This window comes from Corapipo altera, unplaced genomic scaffold (assembly GCF_003945725.1).
Source record: "Corapipo altera isolate COAL_440 unplaced genomic scaffold, ASM394572v1 1, whole genome shotgun sequence".
In the NCBI taxonomy this organism is placed as follows: domain Eukaryota; kingdom Metazoa; phylum Chordata; class Aves; order Passeriformes; family Pipridae; genus Corapipo; species Corapipo altera.
The window spans coordinates 31,713,305-31,740,585 of record NW_020884873.1 but is presented as its reverse complement, the minus strand read 5'-3'; the positions used below and the strand labels follow the sequence as shown (position 1 = coordinate 31,740,585).

General features: G+C 39.0%; 1 protein-coding gene across 1 annotated transcript in view; it reads right to left on the bottom strand.

Annotated features, from left to right (window-relative positions):
- PTPRR (protein tyrosine phosphatase, receptor type R) overlaps positions 1-20,067 on the bottom strand; it is a 139,991-nt gene extending 119,924 nt beyond the window's left edge. The window contains exons 1-2 of the mRNA XM_027664073.1: positions 19,986-20,067; positions 9,400-9,704 (exon numbers count right to left, since the gene is read on the bottom strand). Coding sequence (XP_027519874.1) covers positions 9,400-9,704; positions 19,986-20,049 — 369 coding nt within the window. The 5' untranslated portion in view covers positions 20,050-20,067. The remainder of the gene's footprint in view (positions 1-9,399; positions 9,705-19,985) is intronic.
- Between the last annotated feature and the right edge of the window lie 7,214 nt (positions 20,068-27,281).

The window sequence follows — 27,281 nt, the reverse complement described above, 5'->3', positions numbered from 1 at the left end:
CTATGCTGTCACATTCAAACTTCAACGTCCTCTGAACCTGTGCATTTAATTTCAGAATTCAATATTTATTTTTTGTAAAAGGGATGCCAAAATGCAGTAATACTAGATCTATGAAGTATTTTTAAAAGAGTGTTCAGAAGATCGTCTTCTGTTCCCTAATATTGCTTGGCTGATTCAAAAATCTTACTGTGTTTTAAATATATAGCATATGAATGTCATGATGATATAAAAAACATTTTTCTTTTTCAAAAGCAATTTTCATAAGGCTTATTATTTAATGGGTTACATACAGGAACACGTTACAAACCATCTATTAAGGAACTTTATAGAAGCTGTCACTTTTCCAAACAACAATGTCAGAAGTGAAGAACCAAAAGGATTATTCCAGAGGCTGAACTGCCAGATCCAACAAAACATTGACTGATAAGGAAACACATGCTGTCTTGCTGTCTTTTTATCTGAGTTCCCTTTATCTGCCTTTTAAATGCTACTGCAGAGGACTTGTGTTTTCAGAGAGATAGCTCTCTGAGGGTGCTAAAAGAATTTTTAAGAATATGAAAAAGTGCTTCTTCATTCTTTACTCCTAAACATTGTTAACACAACGCATAGATTTATTGTTGGAAATAGTCACTGATTTTTATTGGTGGATCTCATGATCCCAGTATGGCCATTTAGTTCATTTATAATTTTGGACATCAAGCATGTGTGATTCTAGTGATGATGCCTGTAACTCTGCATGCCAGGAAACTTCCCCTTCCTTAGTCAAATTTAAGCAGTAATAGGTTTCTGCTCACTTGTAAAAGGAAAAGAGGATACTGATGAAGGTATAGCAATATCCTGAACTTCTGCTGAAATACAAGCCTGTCTGTACTGTTTAGAGTAACAGAGTTGGTGCAATTTCAAACAGTGAGGAATCCAAGGCTACCTCTGAAACCAAATGCTGAAACACCAAAAAGGCAGTATGGACACTGCCAAAGAGCTTCTGTGTCTTCTCTTCTGCAATTCAGTAGAGCATAGGACAGAAATAGTACAGAAGTCTATTTCAATCAGAGGAATAGATGGGGCCACATAAGAAACAAGGAGACAGCCGAGGGGCCTCATGTTGTTTGTTTGTGGGGTTTTTCTCCCTCTTTTGGAGATCCATTCAAAACACATACAAGAAATTTGTACTGAATCAGCCCAAGATCAATACTTCTCAAAATTTTCAGATCAATACTTCTCAAAATTTTCAGTTAGTTGAAACAATGTGGTTTGGGTGAAACAAGTCATTTCATCTGTGAGTATGAGATAAGTGGAGCTCAGTTACTAGACCATATGAAATGAGAAAAACCTCAAATTCAGTTTTCTGTACCTCCTTTAGAGCAAGGCTTTGAGCCAGGTCTCCCACATTTGGGTATACAGCCTTTCTTTCACATTTCAGTTCCCCCAAAGCTCTAAGAAATCTTGAAAATGTTTAAGCAACAGTGAAGATATTTGATTTGGCTGCAACTGTATCTAAATTAAATCTAATTTTATAGAAAACCTCTGTTTAAAAAAAATAAAAATAAACTATCAATTAATAAAGATTTTCCTGGAGGACAAAACTCAAATATTTGAAGAATGAAAAAACATGAGCAGATTCTGTTCTGCTACACAAAATTATTTAATTTATAGCTGGGACTGGCTAGTTATGTGAATACACAGCTTAAAGAAATATGGAACAACTGACACCTTCTTTAAAGATGAACTGCACAATGTTAACTGTCAATGAAACTTTAGGCCTTAGCTTAAAAACATATAACATACCTGCTCCTGAAATCCAGTTTTCATTTAAACAGTCAAGTTTATGAAGAAAACTAAATTGCTTCAAGAAACCTCTCCCCTTCAATGAAAAATGCAGGAAAACGAACACTTTGTAACTGAGGAGGATCAGGCAATTTGTGAAAGGTATGACTAGCTTTTGTGCAAGTGTGGCATCCTACTGAATGCTACAAAAGTAACCCTGAAGTTGCCAACAGTAAGATAATTAATCAAAGCACTGGACTGCTGAATATCCCACTAACATTCTTTTACCATTTCGCAAGTCAGATGATAAAAAAGTGCCTTAAGGAGGTTTTAGTGCATGTTACAACCTAATGCAACCGTTCCTGCTTTCCACAAAGACTGACAGCAAACACAATACCATGATAATGGTTCAGCATGCAATTATCCCTGCTGAAGTGCACAGAAGGAAGCAGAAAGCAAATGAGGCCAACTAATGCAGACTCTCTAGATTTCTTTGTGCAAACAAAATCCAGAATGACAGAGCTGCAGGCTACTTAGGTCTATTTGCAAGGCTTGCTGCAGATATGTTATGTCAAGTATAATTACTTATGGAGTAATATAATGGTGAACATCAATCTCTTACTAGAAGGTGCACTTCAGACCAGAAGCCAAATACTGTGAAGACCTGAAACGAGGGGTCACGATGTAAAGTGTAAAGGGGTACAACAGTGATTATAACAATCACACTAACGGTATTGACTGATACTGCCCACTATTAAAACATGTGATTAACATTTAGAGCTTGTTAACAATTCAGCACTGTAATTATAATAAGATCTTAAAACTTCACTGTCTTCACTAAACCCTATCAGCATGGCATTTGTCCTCTGTTGTTCCAAGCATCCGTCAAACATGTGACCTGGAAATAGAGAGAGACGCTTGACACCTTACTGGATTCTGAGATCTTACTTCTCAGAACATTCCCTTGAGAAGTCACTGCAGAGACATGATCTTCTATTTATGTCCTTGGCCTGGCCCAGTGCCAATCCCTCTCTTAGGCTGGCAATAACAGATGTTCAGTGACAAAATGGAACATCTGACTTTTTGTTATGTTTCATAGATAGTTTGGCTGTTTGCCCCAGCTCTGTTTGACCTGTCATTTATGGACTACTTGTTCATAAATACTTGTTCACTCATACTTTTTGCCTTATTCTCAACTCATTGTTTTAGCTTAATATACTTTCAAAAGTACTTTGATCACCTCTTCACAAGACCTACAGAGGGAGTGAGCTTAGGGTACTTCCACTGGCTGGGAGGAGTAGGATGCAAAGAGCCTTCTGAGTTCCAGCACCAAGCTGTGTGTGATCTTACCATGCACCCGAAGGTAAATGGCTTTTGGAGTCAGAATTTGACAGACTCAAGGCTGAGACCCCAGGTTCAGGCACAGTATTCAAATAGCAGGTCCTTAGTCACTTTTATTATTGCAATACAGTATAATTACATCTAGAAATAGATAGAACTACATAGGTATATGTCTACATCTATCCCAGTGAAAATTAGGACATTACTGTGCAGGGCTGATAAAACTGCCATTTTGAATAAGTTCCAAATCAGGTATAGTATAACATATCATGCAACACATGAGGCAAGGCAAAATGTAAATGAGCAACAACAAATCACTTGCTTCAGAAAACGTGCCTCTTCTTTTGTAAGAACATCCCCAGTCTTATCCATTCCTCTTCCTTTCCAAATGAAGAATGACTTTTGGTCTATGGTCTCCTAAAAGCAGTCCTAAATTTCTGGTCTAATGAATCACTCTCAGCTATCAGTGTTTCTCACAGACTTCTAAGCACATCTATCAGACTGAAACTGTAATATTTAAACACACTTTTACAGAATGTTCACCATGGCCTTACTGGGACACTTAACTGGCTGGATGCTGAGCCAGCAGAGGTTGACAGTATTTGAAAGATGGAAGAGTTCCTACCAAAGAAAACTGAAGAAAGGATGAGATTTTATCTTATATCAAGGCATGGTATTCAGCATCAGGGAAAAGAGTAGTGAGAGATTCTGGAAAAACAGTCAGACAGTGGAGTGGACAGCTGGGGAAAACTGGAACATGTTGTTAAGTGAAAAAACATTATCAGAGCATCTTCACTTCTTGGGAGTCTCAGAAGGTCATTTACCTTCTGGCACACAGGAAGATCACATGCAGCTTGGTGCTGTGACTCAAGAGCTCTCTCACTTCCTACTCCTCTCATTCAGTAAAACTGTTACTTAGCCTTGAAAAAGAGGGTATCTTGTATTGTCAAACCGCCAGTGAGAAGAAACATGCATTTTTTATTTTAAGAAATTCCATAGATGTTGTTCCATTTTTGTGAAAAGAAAACTGTATCAAATGTCTTGACAAAAGATGTAGCTATAGGTAAAACATTTTTTAGACTGAAAATGATTGGAAGGATTGGATGCCTCCACCTTTCTATCAAGCCCTATTCATAGAGTTCTCCTTATGGCAGTCCAACAAAACCATTCACTAGAGGGAATTTCAATGTTCAGAAGAAAGTGTATGTTGTAGTGTGGTTCCTATCGTTTTGTTGATCTTCTAAAGGAAGAAGCAAGTGGATGTTCTGTGTGTACCTAGATGAACTCAGAGACAACATTCCACGTGGAAGCCATGGCTTCACAGAAAGAACAAAGAATTAGAAAAACAGACATTTCCAGCAGAAAAGAACCGTGGGAATAAAGAAATAAAATTTAGGAACAAATAATATAGATGAATTCTGAGCTTTGACACTCTTAATTAAACCTGATGCATCAGTATACAGGGAATGGAAGGCCAGGTCAGCAAGCAAGCAAAAGACGTATCTTTTCTGAGTTTTAGTATGAGGAAAGTTATATAAGAGGATATAGCAGTACTTTCAGTCTGACATAAGTGTAAAAGCAGTTCTGCTGTGGTTTCACAGCCACGTGGTTTTCACGCACCCAAAGCCACCCTGAAGCAGCCCACCTACTTGAACTGTGCCTAGATTTGGAAAGGATTTTCACATTATTTCAACATAAAATGTGTAGTTTAAGCTGGGATCAGCTCCAGATTAAGATGTCACTAAACATACATGTCTGCATGCATGTTTAATATATATAAATAGGTAAAGTAGTCAGTGTGCAGTTGGTGCTTAAGCACCTATTATCATCAATAGAAATCTTGTCACTACAGTCTCTTGAAACTAGGGAACTCATCCTGAAGCAGGCATTGTACTAGTAGATTGTACAAGTAGATTAAATGCATCTGTTACTGTTATCTGGCTGTCAGAAAACTGAGGTGGAAATGGCCCATGTCAGTACTAATCTCCAGAACAGGATGATCATGTCTAGTCTGCCTACTGGATATGGTGTCTGACCTATATTAATTCCCTAGTTATCCAGAAAGTGTTTAGAAACATGCTAAATAGCTTAATAGATGACCAACAGAGTAGATTCCCATCACCTATACTGAAGCTTGAATACCTAGTTCACACATGAATATCTACTTATAGATACATATGTTTGCATGCTTTACTCTTCCACTGAATCCTCTCTCAAAGCACTAGCACCTGAAGTTCTTCTTTGTACTCTTCAGAAGGTAAATAGTTCAAACATTGGGGACAAAATAGATGCAATGGTATGGGAAAGCTATAGCTCTCAGGCATTCAGTCTTACATAAATTGCCATAGAAAAGGCAAAGAGAAGCTCTGTGTGGCTCTCTGTGAATCTTATGTCCTATTGACATTTGCTGAAAGAAACTAATTAAATCAATTCAGTTCAGTAACACCCATGTAAATTAAACAAAACTGAAGAGATGTGCTGAATTTTAGGCTACAGTACAGTGCTGTGACCTTTCTAAGCAACAGAAAAAGAGACAGATTTTCACGTTTATACAAGAAGGCGTACAGTAAGAGTAAGGTGTGAAAGGGAAAACCTCGATATATTGAGCAAGTTTATTACCGTCACATTTCTGAAATATTTCACAGGATACAAGTAAAAAAAGCATGTGAGTAGCTTGGTCCAATCTTGGTACAATACACCTGTGTGCCTGAGAGAGATTTTAGACAGGTTACAAGGGATGATGCTTTAGCATCTCCATGAGACTTTAGACCCAGTCTGAGTTGTAACCTTTACTACAAGTCCTTCTGCTTTTCTCCCAAGTTCAGCCCTAACTATATATATGTATGTATGTGTTTCAGTTTTTTAATAAGTATGTTAGACAGCATTTTCTATCATAAATGGTTATCCACACTGTATTTCCAGTTTCCATGAATTGTCTTCACCTTGGTGTACTCACGTTCGATATTGGAAAGACTTGGCATAAACGCAAATAAACATTTGGAGAACTTGTTCATTCCACTAATGTGTTCAGTGAGTACATAGTTTCTGAGATTCAAAATAAAAGCTTACAAATAGACAACTCTCAAGTATTACAAAAGGATTATGTAATTCTGTATGTTAACCAAGCAATTTTCAGATGAGTTGGTCTTACATCATGTAGAGAGACAGTTAAACAGAACATATGGGTAAGCGCTAAGGTATTTATAGAACAGTCAAAATGCTTCTAAGAGCTCTGAATTGTGCTCACTTCCCTCAACAAACTAGTTGAACTGAACACACACACAAAAACAAACAACAGGAACTTAATACCAGGTAATGAGATGGAAAGCCTTTACTTAAAATAAAACTCACTCCCAGAAAATAAATCCTTCTTCCTCCTCCCTTAGGCAAACAAGCGCTACAATTTCCCCAGTTTCATTAAAATTACTTCTTAACATGTGTTCTTTATTGTTAGTCACAAAACACCCCTTTTTGACAGAATACCTGGAGAATTCTTGGCTTCATGCACTCTGCTGTGCATTGGCAACATTTTTTTGTCAGATAGTTTAGTCCTTAGCACAAAATGTGATCTTGTAATAGTTCTCCATTAGGCATCCATTCACCTTACCTTTCCACCTTTATCATGAAGAAATGGATCTTGAGTCACTGAAATTAGATTGAATTTAGTTTCCTCCCCTTTGCAGAACCAACAGAGCATTGATTTATTTAAAAAAAAGAAAAAGAAGTTGCTGGCTTTCATATGAAATCCTAGTGTGCACCTGTCATGTAACTGGATTATAGGAAGCAATAACACTAGTAATTGCCCTTTCAAGTTGAGCAACCAACAACACTGCTAAAGGCTGGAACAAATAGGGTCAGCCAGGGCAAAACAACAAATGTTGACTCTTGCCCTACATGATAAAAACCAAAAAGCAACAAGCAGTAAGTGTTAATTTAAAAAAAAAAAAAGAGGGAGCAATATATGAGCAATTAAAAACAAAACAGATTCTCTTGGCAATGACATTAACATCACCATCTTCTTCAGGTGACATTCAAAAAAGAGAAACAAAATTTTGAAATATAGAAATGTGGAAGGAGCATGTCTGCGCTTGGATGATGGCAACCATCATGCTTTGGGACAGCTGTCCTTTTAAGGAAGACACCTTCAGAATTTCTGATGGTAGGATAGTCCAATCACTGCCTGAGTCTCAGCATTTTAGCTTTAAACATAGGCTTCCCCAAAGACTTTTTCTGAAAGGATGACATTAAAAACAAACTAAAACCACTGTCCTTCAGTACATCCAGAGATAGCTGAAGATCCTAAGCAATAAACAGCTTTCATGTCATAATTAGCTCATGCTGCTATACTCCCCTTAAAGCACATATGGTTCTCAACGAGAACAGAAGGCTTTAGAGCAGCAGCTCCACCCTAGAAATGGAGTAGCAAAGCTTCATACTGAAGTCACTTAATGAGAACTTAATATAGATTTAATAGACTTTTTTGTGCCAATTGGAAATCTGCCTCATTTAGCTTTTAATGCAGGCACAGAGTCAGTCAGCTAAAATCAGTGAAGCCCAAGAATATTTTGCATGATTCTTCCACTGTAAGTTGAGAACTGCAGGCCTCCAAAAGTGTGCAAAACTCTACTCAAATAACAGGTCATAGGTAGCAATGTCATTTAATGAAAAAAATGAATGGTCATGCATATTCTGAGTTCCTTGCACTAATAGAAAGGTTTCACCTTCACAAGAGCTGAAATAATGCTTTCTATGGAAAGAAGAGAGCAGGTACCTTCACTACGGAGTTGGCCTGGTGGCTTAGCCTAGCTTTGGAGCGTAGATGTATCCAGCTTGTTTGGTATCTTCTTGTCCTGATCAGTACCATTCAGTACTGGGAATCTGTTTGCAGTTTGCAAAGTCATCAGTACCTTATTTTGCTCTGATATGGACACTTTCACACAACTGAATCTAGTCCACTAACGATGCTAGCCATTTAAACTCAAATAAGGAGGTCTCATTCATATGGGATGCAACAAGTCCAGAGCATAGGTTTTTGAGCCTAGTTCCCTGATAGTACTTTATAATTATACTTTATATTTATACTTTATATTATAGCACTTATATATACTAATATATTTATACTAACTTTATCATAGACTAATAAAATTACTACTTTCTTTTTTCCCTCATTATTCTTTTCATTGTCACTAGTCTTTCTTGTATGTAGTGCATTCATGAGGGCAAATCTCTAGAGTACAGTACAAGGAACTCATACAGGATTCTGAAACACTTCATGCCCTAGTGTTCTATGCTCTCTCTTTTTTCTTTGTTTGTAAAGGCCATTCTCTTTTAATCTAGCATTTGCCTCTGTACAGAGCAATCTACAAGGTTCAGTTTAATCTTTATTAGTTCACCCTAATAAGTGCATGAGCCATCATGAGTGGCTCTTCTTCCCTCCAGGAATGAGAAAGATGAGCCCAATCTCATCTGTATAATCAAGTAGGGCTGACTATGCACCAGCATGAGGCAGAGCAGTGTCCACGCAGAACACATACAGACTGTGCTGTGCACCCCACAGAGGACAGCTCTACTGACAGTAGGCTGCTCCACTGGCCTCAAGGGTGAGGATGCAGCAGGGTGGCACCAGCATACCATTAAACTGACATGCCCTTCTTTCCAGGAGGGAGCACTGCCATCACATTTTTGAGAATATGAAAGATCACATACAGAGTTAACTGACAGAGGAGGGTCCCCAGTCCATATGTCCCAGAAGAAGTATATATGGTTTAAACCAACAAAAACATAGTTCTCATTCTTAGCAAGAAATAAGCTTTTTTTCAAACCACTGTGTAAGCATAATGGTGGATTTACCAGAGAAACAGAAGTGAATAAAAACTTTGTGTCTCTTTGTGACTCTTTTAAAGTCTCCCTGCCACTGTAGTATTGTTCCCTGAAGTACATTTTCTTGTGCCCTATGCAGAATGAGTATAAAGCCCATCCAGTAAAAGTGGTGCAAACATCAGGCAAGACAAGAGGATTAACAGCACTGGAGGCAAAGGTAAGTTCTTTAGCTACAGAGAAGCTATATTCTGCAGATTCTTCAGATTGCTTGTTGATCAGAGTGAGCTTATATGAATGCAAATTCCACTAGTATGGAAGAAATTCAAGACATGTGGTCATTATTTAGATTTAGATTATCAGTCAGGCAGTGGAATACAAAATCTGGACACTCAAAATTACAATCTCTCTATATTTATCTACAGGCATATTTATTCACAAAAAATCCTCCTCCAGAGTCCAGAAAAAGTCACTTACCACAATAATCACATTCGTTGTAGGAATCGGGAGATTCTCCACTTCCAAATCTTGACCAGTCATTGCTAACAGATTGAGGGATGGGTCATAAACAGATCTGGGGAAGGCTGATTTAACAATTATTGCAGGGTGCAACTTGCTTATTTTGGTGTGGGAAGAAGAATGGAAATTTTTCTTGGAATCCCTATAACCGTCTGTATCCAGACTTTTCTCCACACTCTGCACATGGTGATAAATAAACACAGGTTTTCCACTCTTTCGCTGATGAATTGCCAAAAAGTGGTCATTGTCTTCAGAAAGGCAGCCTGTAGAAAAAGAAGAATAAGTTTAGAATGTCTCACTAAGCAATTCTGTAGATGGATGGCACTGGAAATTTAATGAGATCTTTGGGTTCTGCGAAATTTGAAAAGAATACAAGAATTCCATTAAACTCCCACAATGCATTTTCTATAACAACAGGTTAACAGCACTACAGAGTGTACTAAGTATGTGAACTGTATCCCACTCTTAAGCTGAATTTCATAGGGCTTTTTAAAATGTTATTTATACTTTTAGCCATGGTTACATTTCAAAAATTACATAAAAGAGCAGGGCACATGCTGAGCCAAGTTCAACTCCTTATTGGTATCAACTCCAATAGGAAAATATCTGCAGCTGACTATGATGTATCTAATCACCCAGTAACACCAAAGATGAGAATTGCAGTGATCATCTTTTATATATGGGCACTTAAAGAGAAAAGGCCAAGTTCAGAGAAGCACATAATCATAACTCTGCATTCCTTGTTCAGCTGCTTCTATCAGGAGGCCTTCTAGTCCCTTATGCCAAATCTTGTTATGACCCAACCTTCACTCAAGCATCACCTGGCCAGCCAGTGGAATATCTAGCTCTCTGAAGAAGAGACAGAAGTGTGTGGATTTAGCCATACCTTGCATAACTCGGTGTTGGGCACAAAGAACTCTCTTAGATTACGGGACTGGAGACAGGGGACTCAAGCATTTCTCTAACAAGAACAGGCTGAGAGAGTTGGGCTTGTTCAGCATCTAGGAGAGACTGAGAGGGGCCCTCATCAATGTCTGTAAGTATCTGAAGGGACCGTGTCAGGAGGATGGACCCAGGCTCTTCTTGGTGGTGCAAGGCAATAGGACAAGAGGCAATGGGCAGAAACTGATGCACAGGAAGTTCAACCTGAATATAGAAAGAACTTCTTTACAGTGTGGGTGACCACGCACTGGAACAGATTGCCTAAAGAGGTTGTGGAGTCTCCCTCCCTGGAGATATTCAAGAACCGTCTGGATGCAATCCTGTGCCATGCGCTCTGGGATGGCCCTGCTTGAGCAGGGAGGTTGGCCCAGATGACCCACCGTGGGCCCTTCCAGCCTTACCCATTTGATGACTCTGTGATTACATGGTTTTAACAAACTATGTATTAGTAAAAAATAAATTTTCTTTTGATAGACAAATACTTCCTGATGATGCCTTTATAAAAGGAACCAGGACTAAATTTTTATTTGTTTTTGGGTTTTGGTGGTTTGGGATTTTTTTCATGGATGAAACATATTGAATCTTCAGTGCCTTTAAGCCGGACAGAATAGCTGCAACAGCCCCATTCAGCTCCCATTCTGAAAGACAGTGGATCTGACCAGAAAAATAGGCAAGGATCTGCTCCCTCACAGATAAAAAGTAACCAAAGCTGCATTAGTCACCTCCTGGAAGAGCACTCTAAGAAACCCCTGTGGTACAAAAGGGACTTTATGTTCTGAGGGAAGTGAACCCAGAGAGCTCACTCTGATCAGCCTGGAATTTCCTCTACAGATGCTGTTGGAGTAAATGGCAATGTTAAATTTGGGAGCTGAGTTTTAGTTAAAAAATATAAAATCTATGTTATTTTAATTCTTATAATGAGCTATGAAGAACAGCTTAGCACCAACAACATATTTCAATTCAGGGTGAACAAGAAATCATTTTGTGCTATTCGGACTGAATTTTTTCTCTGAGTTTTTTGCTTCTGTAAGCAAATCAAAATAATCATTCATTTGCACTACTCAGTGCCCTTAGGAGGTTTCAGTGTAGGTAATTACATTCTGTTGACCTAATTTCCTCATGAAATTTCAGCTAGGGAAATCAAGGACAATAACTTATCTTGCTATGGGATTGCTATGCATCATTGGAAAATGCATTCTCTGGCAAAAGTGGGTCCATGTCTGTAGGCTGTGAAGCAATTAAGAACATTCATGAACAGAAAATTAATAGTACTCCTCTTTTAAATAGTTAAAACAAACACAATTTCCTGGATGACCACTGAAGTCACATGTGTACAGCTGTTATCAGGTTTTGATTGGGAAGATGTCTGAGAGTAGGAGAAAAAAAAGAGAAACTTCAGGGTATAGTCTTAAAGATGGTTGAATTTCAAAATTTGTTAAGCTTGATGGGATCTCATTAAGCTTTGTAGGTGTTGGCTTCATTGATAAAAGCAGGTTTGTGTCTAGCTTTGCTTCTAGAAAACAATCTAACTTTTCTTCATGTAAATCATCTCACGTAATAACCATTTCAACTCTCTTTAATAACAGATGCTGCACTAAACTTTGGTAAACTTTTAAATTTTGTACCCTGAGCTCCTCATGCTCTTTTTCTTTCTGTTTGCTCACCACTATGAAAGATCCTCTTTGTCCCATACAAACTTTCTCCAAACCTATAAAGCAGACCCAGATTTTGGACAAGTTCAGCTTTATCACCTGTTGCACCGTGATTCATTACTTCTTGGACAGCCACCCTAGTCACTGTGAGAGGCAGGTCGATGTACTTATGTACTTAATGACCATTGATCAAACCTCGCCAATAATGCCAAAGTTCCTACAGCTGGGATATTCATTGTCTGCCTCTTCTTAGACCATTGAGATAGAAATGGACTCATAACCTGCAGAGCAGTTTGCAGTTCTCTCTTGTCTATATAAGGGCCAAGAAGGTGCTGGCCCACAGGAAGGAGAAAAACAAATGCTTAAATGCTAAAATGCTTAATATCATGCTAGCCATTTAGGAGCATGGCTCTAACTCTTTAGGAGTCACAGTGACAATGAAACTAAGAGAAATGTTAACTACTAGTAACTCCAGACATAGGACGAACACTGCTGTAGGTTTAAGAGACTTCTGTCTCTTTGGGGCTATGAAGGTTGTCCCTTCTGGTGCAGGCAACAGGATCTGTCTTTGGCTTTGCCTTTAAAATACACAAAATCTATTTTTTTATCCCTGTTTCATCTACCTTACCAAGTGAAAAGAAAAAAAGAAAAAAATAGAAAAAAAAAATCCCAAACAAACCAGTAAACATATCAAAAGGAGTCAACATATCTGGTGGGAAATAAAAAAGTTTTAAATTACGTTGAAAGCAAAAATGAAAACAAAAGCTGTCTGGAGACAGTATGCCTTGCATCTGTATTATCTAGTTAGCAATATGTCTTACTATCAGGAAAGGAGTACGTCAATCAAACCTAAATCTCATTAGCATAAAGCTATGCAGTTCTAGCTAAACACAAACCACTGTTCAACTTTAGCATGGTGCACCACAAATTATTGACAATAAAATGCAGTTAAACGGTGGCTAAAATATGACTTGAACATTAGCTGGACAACAGAATATACTTTCAAAAGTGTTTTTGTGAGGTAAACCAGAGAAACCTGAAAAGGAAAAAATATGAATCCACTTGCTGCTTTGGTAACACATGCACGAAGAAACACATTGAAAATTTTGGAACTGACAAAAAAAAATACACCTAGGAAAATACTTTCCCACATATTACAGAGGGATTTGCAGGCTGTCATTGTTTCCATCATTCAGAGATTAGTGCCAGAACACAAAGCCTGATCAGATCCTTCCTTCACACCACAGCTTCCTCTTTAGACAAAACCTGTTGGAGCAACATAAATTAAGCTATTCCCTACCCAAAGCAAGCTGCTAGACCTAATAATCAGGCACACTCCTGTATAGCTTCTCACAGCCTCCTTCAAGCAGATAAATTTCTCATCCCTGTTGCTTTCAAAGCCTTGTTCATGAACAAAGATAAGCACACCTTATACAGGTAAGTGAAGCCAAAAGTTTATTGTTAGCATAATGAAAATCTTAACAATCTAATTCAAGAAGAATTGTTAGTCTAGATCTAATTTTTATAGAAAAACAAGGAATACAGAAAAAGTCACAATTATAGGAATGATACAATTTAAATTGTCTATCCCTTTCCCTGGTGTTACTATAACTTCATGCTTCTCTGGGTCCTCAGGTCAATTTTTTCACACTGGTGTTGTCAATCAGGGGATGTTATGAGGTGGTGTCAGCATCTGGAGGAGTATGATGTTTGTGCTGATGGATTCTTCTTCCTCCTCTCTTCTTTCTTTCTCTTAGGGCCTTATATATATATATATTTGTTTTCTAACATGCATTTATATTTACTCTTTCTTCAAATGTTCTTCAGATTCACGTTACATCTGAATTTACAAAAAGTGGTGCCACATATGGATGTAGGATACTATCTCTTCGCTCTTCTTGTTATCTTCATTAACACCTAAAACCAGTTTTCTCAAACTCCAGGATTGCATTTTTACCTTTTACTGAGCTTTTTATAGCATGGGGTCTTCAATGCCAAGATTGTACCCCATCTCTTATCATCCTGTGCCTGCACTCCTCTACATCACACCCTGTGCCTCCACTCTCAGTGCCTCTGTTTCACCAAGCCTATCTTACTGCTCCGGTGCAGACTAGACTAGATTTTTACCACACAAACATAAACAAGATTAAAACAGATATGAATGTTTGATTAATTAGAAAAACCACTGCCAGGGCTAACACAGTAAAACAGGCAAGAAAGTTTGGGCAGAGCAGGCCTGACAAGTCCCTATCATGAGGCCTTGCAAACTCAGGGCTTTGTTACTAGCAATGGCAACACCTCATTACAGTCCTTCATAGGAAGGGTTCTGTGCTTTCCTAGCTAGGTCCTTTTCGATTAAAAGGCCAGGCCTTTTGCAGCAGAGGTACCCATGACACGTAAAAAAATTCACAGCAAGTAAACGACACTAGAGCTAAGCAAGCACAGGACAGAACAAGTGAAAAATCTGGAAAAATATTTTTATTTGCCCCTAAACACCATGTTCAGAACTTTTCACCAAAAAAATCAGACAAAATCAATTCATACAAAATGCATGTTTTGTATGTGCATGTGTGTGTGCAGGTGTATAAAAAACTCGTGTGTGTGTGTGTGTGTGTGTTATCTGTGAGAGCAAGAAAGTGCACACACACATGCACACATGATGAGAGTGGGAGAACATGCCCAAGAGAAGGAGAGATGGAAGAAAGGAGGGAGTTTGCAAGGATTTTTTTCCCTTTCTAACAAGCAATCTGCTGAAAATAGAAACAACTGTAAATTGATTTTTGCTGAATTTGTCCTTTTCAGTAGGAAAAAAACAATGCCCTAACCAAAAATATCCACAGCTAAAGTGAATTTGGATTAAGCATATGAGTCGTATCTTTTTCAAAAAGACACTTTGCATCTCGTTTCATGGGCCTGTTGCCTGATATATCAATACTGAAACTAGATACCACAGACCATTGATTTCACTAGGTCTACTCACATGAATTAAGAGATGAGCTAGTGGTCCCAAAGGCACTGAAGTATTCTGCCATACTTATGCCCCGGCACTAATGTACTGTACAGACTTTTTTTCCAGAAAGTGTGAGAAAGTAATGCATCAGTTTGCTAATATTGTGTTTACTGTCATTTTTCAAATGAAGGTTGTGGATAAATTCTGCTCTGCATAAAGTGGATGTAAATGCACAGCAGGTCCATGAATTACATAGTATCTCCACAGAAATCCATAGCTGGTATGAAGGGAAGTCAACTTCAGTTGATTTCTTACAGTTTTGGCTCTTTTCTCAGCAGTAATATTGCTGTAGAAAATCCCACTGAGGATTTCTGCGCTTCTGATTAACTTCTTCAAGTATTTATTCCAAAGCCATGCTGAAAATCCTACAGGACAATGACTGTGCTTTATGGAGTAGGAGTCCTACCCCTCCTTCTATCTCCCACATCAAGCCTCATAACATCCTTGTGGAGGGGGGCCACCACCAAACACGGCCACACACTGTTTTCTCATTAGTCTCCTTCTAGAGAGACATACTCCCCCAAGAGTCCAATTCATGGATTTTCAGCAACAATCCTACTTCACTCCCCAGAGAAGCTGGAACCAGCCTTTGCTGCCTAAGATGGTTCAGTCTTCTCATAATACAACAAATGAAATTAGTCAGAGATTCCAAGACTACAAATCTTGTTAATTTCCCAATGGATGTACTGAACACAAACCTCTCATGGAACATGATGCCTTTCCAAATTATGAATCGTAAGAATTTCCACACATAAAAACATGACAAGAATCTCTTTTCCAACTAAATACTTCCTCAAAAACATGAAGTTGGATGCTGAATTATAAAACTATTTCTCCAAAACAGAACATTTAAAGAGACAGATGACTACCCTCTGATTACCCAAGAGTCCACTAATAAAAGACAGAAAATTCTATTCTAGTAAAAACACCCACTCATGGGCAGCAATGTGTTTTCTAAAGAAGGCAATTATAAGTACCAGTTTCATTTACATTATGTTAGTGTAATGAAGCAGAATCCTCACACATTTTTTAAATCAATAGCTCCTTCACTTTCACTCAAAATGTATTTAGAACCTAGAATTATTCACTCACTAGTACAAGCTTACTGAAATGGATCTGATGGTAAATGCATTTTGTGCAGATCTCACCTCACCACTAAAGTACAGTCTCCAGCTTTTCTTATTTTTGTGATAGAGCTTGTGCTTTTATAGAAAATAGGCTCCCTAACACTTAAATATAAACTGCAGTGCACTTAATTTCCAACCAAGAGAATACCACACAGTGCATGTTTGACCAGGAAAGCTGAACTCAGCAGAACTTAGTCAGAACACTCTGTGGACTGTGGTAACAATTAACTGAGAATTAGTCTAGCATATTTATAACATATATTTCTATACCTAGCGAATTCCACCCAAAGGAGTGTTAGTTTGTAGTCAAAGAAATTTCAGTTCTGATATAAGGATTCTTCCTGTTATTACAGCATTGCCCCAGGAAGATAAAATTCCACTATTTCCTACCCTGAATTTTATGTGATTCTGCTGAGGGGCTAGAAGAATGGATCAATCAAGAGGTTGAGAAAAGGATCCACATGCTTCCTCTCTGAAAAGGCTAGTGGGAAAGCATTGGTCTATGCTGACTTAAGGTTGGCAATACGTCTCTTCACTGATGAAGAGAATAATATAATCAGGTAATAGAAGCTCTTAGCAAGCTAATGTAAGGCCTTTGCACAAGAAACCATGTCTTAGATGACCTGACCAAATATTCAGTTGTTAACTCTTTGCTTTTCCAGGACCAGGATTTGTTCATCTTAAAAGCAAATTCTGAAAAAATGCTTACTTAAAGAGAGATTTTTAATGTAAGGCAGGTGGTAGGTTGATATGGTGATTGTTAACTGTGTAAGTTTTTTTCTAGTCTGGTTGGTTTTCCTAGCCTATTTCACAGAATCACAGAATCACAGATTTACTTTTTCTCCCAGATTTCCTGCAACTGGATATTTAATTCATCATATATTTTAATTCTATTAATGAAATTTGTTTAAAAAGATAATAGGGTGAAACAGGTAATTAATTGAGCAATCTGGATGACTCAAATGGCTTTCTAATTACAAGTTAATCTAATGCATCACTTGGTGTTTTTGCTACCACCTGCCATTCTTTTACAAGGAAACAATGCTTCCTCGTCACTTTGGGAGATATTAGGTTTTTACTGCAAGAACATGAAATAAATCATACATACTAAAAGACAGTATAACCTTTGCTGTCGTACACTCTGTCACGCAATGCATAACGTAAGTTGAAGGTTCATGCTGACCTGTAATCAGTCACTACAAATTTAGGTCTTCCTGCAACAGCAATCTCTATATGGGTTGATTACTTCACCTACTGCATTCAGTGGAAGGGCCTAATTCTGTTTTCAGAGATGCGCACACAAGTGTCTGATTTCAGCTGGCAATATATGCGTATACTAACAGCACAATCAGATTTAATCTTCTGTTTACATGACTGTCATGCTATATTGGAATCAGAATCTAAGTCAACCTACTAAAACGGTACCTTTTTAAGCACATGAAAATTCCTTATCATGTTTTTGACAAGAACATTTTCTAGTTTTTTTGAGAATATAGCTACCGAAACACAACTGCAGTAGAATTCTCTTTCCACAGGAAACCAGATTTGCTATATGACCTGGATTACCTTTCCACTACAAAGCACTACTTAAACACATTAATTCTTTTTCCTGTAGCATTAGCTCAAGTAAATGTAGACTTATGTTTTCCCTAAAATCTATTACCACCAACTGATATCAAGGGAGATTTTCTTAATATCTGCTGACAGTGTCTTTACCATTCTCTAGAAACATGCCTCATATAAATTCAGCCTCAGAACAAAAAGCCAAGCAGTTTCCAACACATTACACAAAAATTGACATTTGGGATATCATTTGTGACCTAGTGAGTGGAATGCATTTGGTGATTTCACATGAACCAAAGCTTCAAAATCACTATCAATAATTCATAAGTCTAGGCTATACATAAAAGACATCCATAGTGGTAGCCTGTGTAAGATTAAGTTTTCTATTTGCAGCAGATGAAACAGAGAAATCTTAGCGTGTTAAGCTTCCTTTGCCATTTCATTGTTGTGACATCTTCAATGACTTCCAACAAGAGCAAGTTGCATGGAGGCCCGCCTTAGAGGAAGCACAGCTCTTGTGTGCAGTGGGAACTGTGCCCAATATGCAAAGGTTGAATTCAACTCCTGTCCATCCTCTCCCTTGTCTTCTGTGAAATAATTATTTTCCAAGATTGCCCAGGGAACAAAGTAACACCATATAAACATCTATTTTCATCTCTTCTTCTCATGATTAGAGACGTTTGCATAATAAAGACCAAGGTCTCTTTGCAAGCATTCCCAGTAACAACGAAACAAGTAAGGAAACTTAGTAAGGAAAGTAAACGGCTTACTGGCAGAATATGGCAGTTTCCATTAGCAGCATAGAAAAATGAAGAACAACACAACTAATGCAAATTTCACTATTAATAGAGAATACACTGATAATAGAAGACACATTATGTCAAATAGAGGCTGTATGCTAATTTGGTACATATGGTCAATTTAATACATGTTGTAAAAGACCAATTCAATAGCAGCTTAAGGCTTTTATTAAAACAGATCACAAAATGCTCCCTATCCTTCAGTCAATAATCTCTTGCACATATGAATATAAGGTATAACAGAATGAGCGTCCTAACTATAGATATACAGGAAAGAGACTCCTGAGATTTTATGAAGTGTAATATTCCAAGGCAATAAAATACCAATAACTGATACAAACCACTTCTCCTGACAACAGGGGGGGAAAAAAAGCAAAAAGGAGTGCCTGCTTGCTGATATATCCATATAAACAATTATTTTCATAATAAAGCTTAATTCAGGAGGGGAAGGAGAGGGTGGAAGAGAACAACATAGATGTTCATGTGTTTATGTAGTTCTTCTACATTAGAGACATGAAGTTCAATTATTTCTTTTAATGATTCTGCAGTAAGATAATGCAAATTAGTTGCACCTTAAAAATCCCTCCTAAAAACATTACAAGGAGCAAAAGAATCAGTACCTGCACACTTAATTGTTATTCCTAATTAAACTTAATTGAATTTACAAGCAATTTACTACTTCAGAAGTAGCTAAGCCTGTCGTAAATGATAAAACGAAGAAATTCTTCAACTTTACTTAATTGAGAACTTAATTCAATTATACAGTTACCCCAGATTTTATTTCCCTCCTAAGAATATATATGCTGAAGTCTGTCCAGGAGAGAGGGAGGCTCTGAACGACGACCAGTTTCTCATGGCTTAGCGGAAGCATGAGATTTATGCCAGAAATGTAAGCTGGAACGAAACTGGCAGTGGGACTTCATGTACGTACTAGGGCGCTCATCGTTCTCCGCATTTCTGAATGAGACACACGTTTTGCCAGCAAAGCACAGAGAGGATTTATTAGCACCGCTACAGCCGAAATGCCTGCTGCTGTCGCAGCTGAAATTTCCCTTTCTAAAAACCCTGCTGCCACGAGCACGTACAAGGAACAACGCCTTCCCCCCAGTATTTAAAAATTAATAAATAATTGAATGAATAAATAAAAGAAGAAGAAGAAGGGATGTAGAGAGTCCCGATTTTCTGTCGCTGCCCCAGCCCCCGGCCAGGTTCTCGCGATCCGGGGCCGAAGCGCGGCCGCTCCGCGGGGCGCTCAGCGCGGGGCTCGCCCGGGGCCGCCGCTGTCCGCGGTGCTGCCGGGCGCTCCCGCCGCCGCCGGCGCTGGAGGAGTCCGGACCGGGGCAGCCGCTACCTCCCGCCTCCCGCCACAACAGGTGAGCCGCCGAGAGCAAGCGGGTGCCCGCCGCCGTCTTGCCCGCCCCACTCTCCGGCCGGGGCCGCCCCCGCTCACCTGCGGTGCAGAGGTGGAGCAGGAGGCAGAGCGCCCGGAGGCACGCGGCCGCCCGCCGCCGCATGGTGCGAGCCGAGCCGAGCCGAGCCGAGCCGAGCCGAGCCGAGCCGAGCCGAGCCGAGCCGAGCCGAGCCGGGCAGCGCCGCGACACCGCGTCCCACTCCCCCCGCCCCCGGCAGTGAGCATGCCTGGGAGAGCGCTACGCATGCGCAGCGCCGCGCGGGCGGCTGCCTTCACCTGCCTCCTGCAGAGTGAGGCGGCGGGAGAGCTCGGGAGGCGGAATGGGGCGGGATAGAGCGGGATGGGGCTCGGGATGAGGCTCGGGATGAGGCTGGGGCTGGGATAGGGATAGGGAGATGGGGCAGTGCAATGGGCGCGAGGAGCCGCAGGGTCCAGTATGAGAGGCAAAAAGAAATCTCCAGTTCCAGCCGCATGTTCGGGCAGGACGCGAGAATGGGTGATGTGGGATGATTTCTCCCCCAGCCTCCTGCTGAAGTAGCAGTCGGGGCTCCTGCTGCACTGGAACGGTGGGGATTGCGTGTCCCCGATATTGCAGCGCCGATGAGGCTGATCTCAGGAGTTTGGGCATGTCTGGGAGGACTTTGACGATGTGTGGGTTTATGTTTAGGGTGCAGGCAGTTATCTTCAACGTGTTGTGAAACACATGTTGTAAAATAAGTAGTTTGCTAAAACTGCATGATGGAAATCACAGCTGATACAGAAATAAAGAAGCAACCACTGAACTCCAGGCAGTGATTCAGACCAGGCTGATGCAACACCTGCTCAGGAGACACTTTGGGAATTTGATTACATGAGTATCAGAGACCCACACAAAGAGGCCAAACATGAAGCAGCTCTGTATCTGTAACAAGGTCATTTTCTGAAGGGTAACCTTGAGAGCCAGCTGCAGATGTGTCACACGGCAAGTGATCCATCTTCGGGAGCCTATTGCTGGATGTGGCAAGCAGTGTGTGGGGACAGTCAGGTCTGCAGCTGAAGTGATGCGTCCTAAGTAGAAAATAACAACCGTGATCAACAGAGCTTGCTTGCCTCCAACTGGCTTTAAATGAGCCTTCGTGCAGAAATTTTCTTCTTACAAAGATGGGAAGGGCTGCGCACGCCCTGATATCTAGATGCAACTGCATGTGTGACTGTACATATGCAAACGAGCTTCCTTTGCCAGCCCCCACACGACTGTTCACACACTTATAGACAGTCAGATCGTTCACTTGACAGCAATGTAAGTGAAAAAAGGCTTGGGTTGGAAGACAGCACTCGATCTTGAGCTCTGCCGGAAATGGGGAATTAAAATGATCAAGGGGTTTTTTGAACAAAGAATGGTATTTGAGCCCTGTCATCTCAGTCATATCTTTTGTAAGTATTGTGCCTCAGATGCCCTGCTAAGTTGTGAGATTTCTGCTGCTTCCTCTACTGTGATGAGAATTTGCTGCGGGTATGCACAAATTACAGCACATCCTGTTCCAGTTTAGTCCTGTTAGTTCTGACTAGTAGAAATAAAAGCTAAAAGGAGTGAAAGAAAGAAGTCTTATCTGTGTGGTGCACCCCACTTGTGCCCCTACAACTGCCATTCTTATGTGCCCATGCCTCAGAGGTACACGTATAGGCAAAACAAGTAGGGGACTATATTTACTTCCCTCAGTGAATTGTGCAGTACAAATTACAAGTTAGCCAACTTCTAGGAAAAGATTAAAGAAAAATTTACTTTCAGTCCTCTGAAAGTTTTGTTGGTTTTTGTCCACAAGTCCTCACCCTTGTGTGTTCTTTGTAAGGATTTAGGGTCAAATATGTCAACAGGATAACTTCACTGAAGCTAATGGTATTGATTTTTCCCCATGTGGTTACAGATGAGGCAGCTGTGGTTTCACATGATTGAGTGCTGTAGCATTATCTACTCACCTCACTTGCAGAGCTCTGAAGCACAAAAACCGGATGACTCACCACTACCCTGTTAAGGAAATTATTTTCCACTGAGTAAATGTCTTGAGATACTGTTTTGAGCCCACATCCAAGAAAACATTTAGGCTTCCAACTCATGCATAAGCTAAATTCAATGGGAAGCTAAGACTAAGTGATTTGCTGAATTTTATATCAATGCATCCTTTTTAAAAGGCGGTCTTGTCAGTGCAAAATGGAAGCATTATTGTGGACTGGGAAGCTGTTACACAGAAAGTGAACTAACACATGTTGCATCAGTTTGAATTCTCTAGTTTTACTGATTTTTATTTATTTATGTTCGACATACGGAACATGATATTAACAGTGGAGATCATTACTGTGAGACTTATAAGAGAGTGTATTAAATCTAGAGCTGAATAAGTTTTCAGCCTAATAGTGAATATTATCAATAATTATAAGTGAGGGAAATGGTGTGGAATATTGCTAATTCTTTTCAATGTTTTTTCCATAGTATCTTAGTCTCTTCTGATGTGACAGGTTGAACATGCTGCTGAGAAGTCACACTTGATATTGGTTCCAATTAAAAGAGACTGGTCTAAGTGTTAGAGTCCTTACTGTTTCCCTGCCGTGTCGCACTGAGTAGACCATCTTCCTTGTCTGGGAATCAGTTTGCACTAGACTTTCATTGACAAAGTGAAAGTCTTAAAGTAGCTTTAAGTGAAATCTAAAACAATTAAAGCCAAATTCAAAACTGATCTTTAGTTTAAGAAGCAGAGATACATAGATTAGTTAGCAGAAAATAAATCTGAAGGAGAGAGAATCACACTTTTGTCTGCTGTGAATAATAAGAATTCTCATATGTGTTTTCCTTAACAAGCTTCAGCAAAAAACCTGAAGGACTGTTTTGTAATAAATGAAAACATGGAGGAGGAGTGAAGAGGAGGTTATATGCATAGATCAAAGCATTCTTTGGAGAGATGAATGCAAATCAGAAAAATAACTACTTTTTGGTGAGTGCATGTGTGAATATACAGCAATCTCAGCAGAGGAAAGCTCATGGCATGTACAATTAGGTCTCACACTAAACGATGTTGCTAGAGTGAGAAAAGGGCTTCTTTCTACACAGTGCAGGAAGGTAACTGCTGCAGGAAAAGTGTCAGGGAGTAGCATCTGTCCTTAGAGATTGCCGGTGGGCAAAATCATTATTGCAGCATTGCAAATGCATCATATCCTTTAATGAGTATTGTCAATATAGGATTACAGCCTTCTAAAGTGGTCTGAGACTCTCCAGTGTATTTTTGGCATAATCTGTAATATAGACATGAAAAACTGACACTGACTTAGCTGAGAGAAAAAAACCCTTGATAGCAAGAGGGAGAAAGAGAGGATGCAAGGCTATTTTATTCTCTGAGCTACTAATTTTTGGCTATTTGTGTAGATCTGAAACTTCGAGACCATTATTCAGAATTCGGAAAGACCACATTATAAGTTTTATATAATTTAATTCTTTTTTTACTGAAGAAGTTGACTGTAGCTCAAATCAAAACAATTCACTCCTGTTTGATGAGGCTGTTTGGAAAGAATCAAATGGATTCAGGGGTATCCAACCAAAAACTGCCTGTTAAAGACCCAGGGCAGACACCTGTTAATCTGTAGTGTGAGCAGCTGAAGTACTGAATGAGACCTGTAAAAGGCTGGGGTAGTCCTAACCAGTACTGAGTACCTAACCAGTACATGAGTACTTGCAAATGGATTTAGCTGTGCTGTTTTGACTCTCTGTCCAGATCCATTCAAAGCAAGTGGTGTGGAACAACAAGTGGCAGCTCTGATTTAATACAGCCCCGATATCATATAACCATTTTCTCTGATTTTAAGTTCTTCTCTTTTTTATGCTATTCATACCAGAGATCAGAAAAGATGTCATCCTCTAATATTCTGTGAGGGACATCAAGATTTATAAAGTCAGGTACTTCAAATTACAACACAGTCAGAAAAAGGTGTAGAAAGAAATTTCAGATTATCCTTAAAAGGCCTCTAGTCAAGGCTAGGAATATATCTCTTTCAACCATACTTATTTGTATAGTCAGTTATTTGACATGATATGCCTTTCTCAGGAAATACTAGTAAAAAACCCTCAAATATGCCTGTGTGTACACTAATATGCATTTAAATATGGAAGGCAAGTTACCCAGGGTTACTACAGCACATTTCTACATGATGCAGCAACTAAAGCAAATCGCACAATACTATTTATATGCTAAATCCAAACCTCTCAACACAAAAGTAACTAAATTTGTTTAAAGATAAGTAATCAAACTTCAGACAACTCTAATCTCATCCATAGATGCCAGCTCCAGATTCAGATAAGATGGGGGAATTTGCATTTGTCTGTTTGCAGTATTGGTGTCAGATGGTTACTTTGATGCTGTATTTCAAGAAGTGGAGCATTCCTTGAAATAGGGAATAAAAGCGAAATCAGTCAAAATCTTGTTCATTGAATATGCAATCTTGTGCAAAGTTGTCTTTCTTCTCCTAGCCCAAGTAAACAAGACCTAACTGCCAGTCATCTCTCTCAGATTGATTTAACATTCAGTTAAATCAAAAAAATTTTGCCGATTTTTTTATTTCCCTGATTTGGCTGCCCAGTGGCTTTTCAGACAATGTTTCTAAAATATATTTACAACTAAGAGATGAGGTTTCAATGCATCAGAAACATCAGCACCTTCAACTGGATGACAAGAACATGAACAGGAAACTGTCATCTGTCAATATGTAATTGACATTCATGGAACATTAGGGGATGGGAGTCATAGCAGTTGTCCTCAGCAAATGACAAGTAAACATCTTGTATAATTAATATTCAGCCTGACACTGTTCTGAGATTCAGTGGGTAGAAGAATTTTTTCATTAATTATTTTTCTTCAGGTTATCATTTGTTTAATTTTTTATAGACACATGACATACTATAATTGTAAGGATCTTAATGTAATTGCACTATCTGGAAACTTTAGATAATTGATAGGACTCTGTTATCTCTTCATGTCAGGTGAAGTTATACATGCCTTTGCTAAGGGAGAAGGTACCTGATGAAGATAGACATCTCAGGCTGGGCCCAATTAAATCTCCAGGTATATTCTATCTATCCCTAACTACTTTTTTTGAAGGTTGACGATTGTTTTAAAGTGTCAGATCTTCACCCTTCTACTCACACTGTTAGTTACGCACACAGACAACCTTACTGAAGTTCATTGGTGCCCTAAAAAAAGTCTTTTTCAGTGACTAGTCAAGGTCATGAAATGGGTACATAGTTTTTTTGAGAGTTGAAAATGTTATGACTCAGAAATAAAACAGAATTTATTCTTTTGGTAGGAGTCAGACAACACAAATAGAAATTTTGGAACATCTGCAATTTTTAAGTCTCTAAGGTTTCCTGCCATCCTTCACTAGAGAGTGCTTTTCTCCTCTGGCTTCTTCTAAGGCCTCTAATTTTTTAAAAATGGATACTAAATTTTCCATGTCTTCTTTAAAGACTTTGTCTAATTTTATTGCAATAAATTTGACTCTACCTGTAAATGCCAAGTGGTACCCATTAAAGTGATACTATCTCTTAATATATCCAAGTTTTTGATCAAATGTAAGAACCATTCTGATGTCACCATATATCTGTCTGTTGTTATTACTGTAAAATGTTGTCCCAAATTTGAGAAAGTTGTAAGCACTAACATTTTCACTGTGTGTACTTGAGAGTTTCTGGAGGGGGTGACTGCTGTTTGTTTTCACCTGGAAGCAAAATTCCCTCAAAATTTCATCTGCCCTGAATATTATTCTGTTCTGGTTGCTGGCTGGAGTGCTGGTGGGCCGTTCCATCAGAGCGGAAGTGTATGATTCATTGCAAAGGTAGAAGGGCTGCCTTATAGCTGCTGTTCTTAGCAGCAGGGAGTCATAAGGTGGCAGGATGGAATACAGGGAACAGCTTCTTCTACCTATTCCTGTTTTAAAGAGAAGCTCAAAGAGAAATATTGAAACAGGTATGAGTGAAAAGGAAAATATTAGTTACATGAGACAGCACAGGCATTAATACTCTGCTTCAGTCTGACTGCAAAAACGAAATCTGAAGTACAGTATTGAATGGGGGAAAACACGATACTAGGTGAAAGTGGTCAGGGAAATAGAAGGAGATGGCAACAGAAGAATGAGGGTCTGTAGACAGTAAAGTAAACATAGTTTGGAAAAGAATGCCAGATTCTTTGTGGGTTGAAAAAAACATGTTCCAATTTGCTGAGCAGAAAGTAATTTTATCCAAACAAAGAAATAAACAAAGCTCCCTTCTACAACTTATAATCTGGAGAAATAAAAGTGAGAGGCCAACATTTAGTAATTGTTTCTCTTAATGTTACTTGAGGGACTCCAGTCTTGCTACCCCAGTCACTTGGGCTCCCTTGCCCACACCTAGGGAACACAATGATTAAAGACAAGGAAAATTATTGTACTTATTAACCATTACTTTTTAATTGGTAAAAAAAGGAAAAGAAAAATTAAAACAAAAGCACAAACAAAAGAAATGGCTATTTCATTTTGATTCTTTTTATTTGTCATTTCGTGGAAAGGCTTTAACAAAGACTACATCTCTGCATGTGGTCTAACCATATGGAGTCCAGAACATCTACTTCTTCCAAGTAGGAACAAGTCTTCTCTTAATGTAAGTAACAAAGGCAGCCTATAGGTGGATCAGCAATTCCAGCTAAGGATTGATTAGACCTATGTATTGTGTCACAAACAACCTAACTGTAGGGTTATAGATGATCGACAGATAGAAATTTTAAGTCTTACAAATTCCGAAGAATGTTTCTGTAAAAGCAAGTGATTTGGGTGGTTGGTTGTCCTTGTTTTGGCCAAGGACAGGGTTAATTTTTCACAGTAGCTGTGAGGAGGTGAAACCTGGAGCCTTGTGGGCATGTCTAGGTTGTTATTCTATAATACCCACATCATCACTGGGAGGTGGAACTTCCCTCTCTTTTTGGAAGAAGGTGGTCAGCGGAAAGCATGGCAACGGAGGGTCTGTCCCCCATTGTTTTTCATTGTCCCTGGCTGGGTGAGCATTTTTACATATAAATCACCTTCTCTTTGTATGCTTTTATTATTAGTATTGTTGCTGTTACTATTAGTTTTATCTCATTGCTGTTTCCAGTGCACTGTTCTTATCTCCACCCATAATCTCTGCTTTTGTGGTTTTCTTTTTAGTGTAAGTTCTAAATTGGGGAGTGTCGTTCCTAAATCACAACATTGTCAAAAATAATAACCATATAAATATATCTCAATAGTCTTTTATATATATATATATATACTGGTCTACTCTGGCCTCCAACCAGGAGGTCTGGA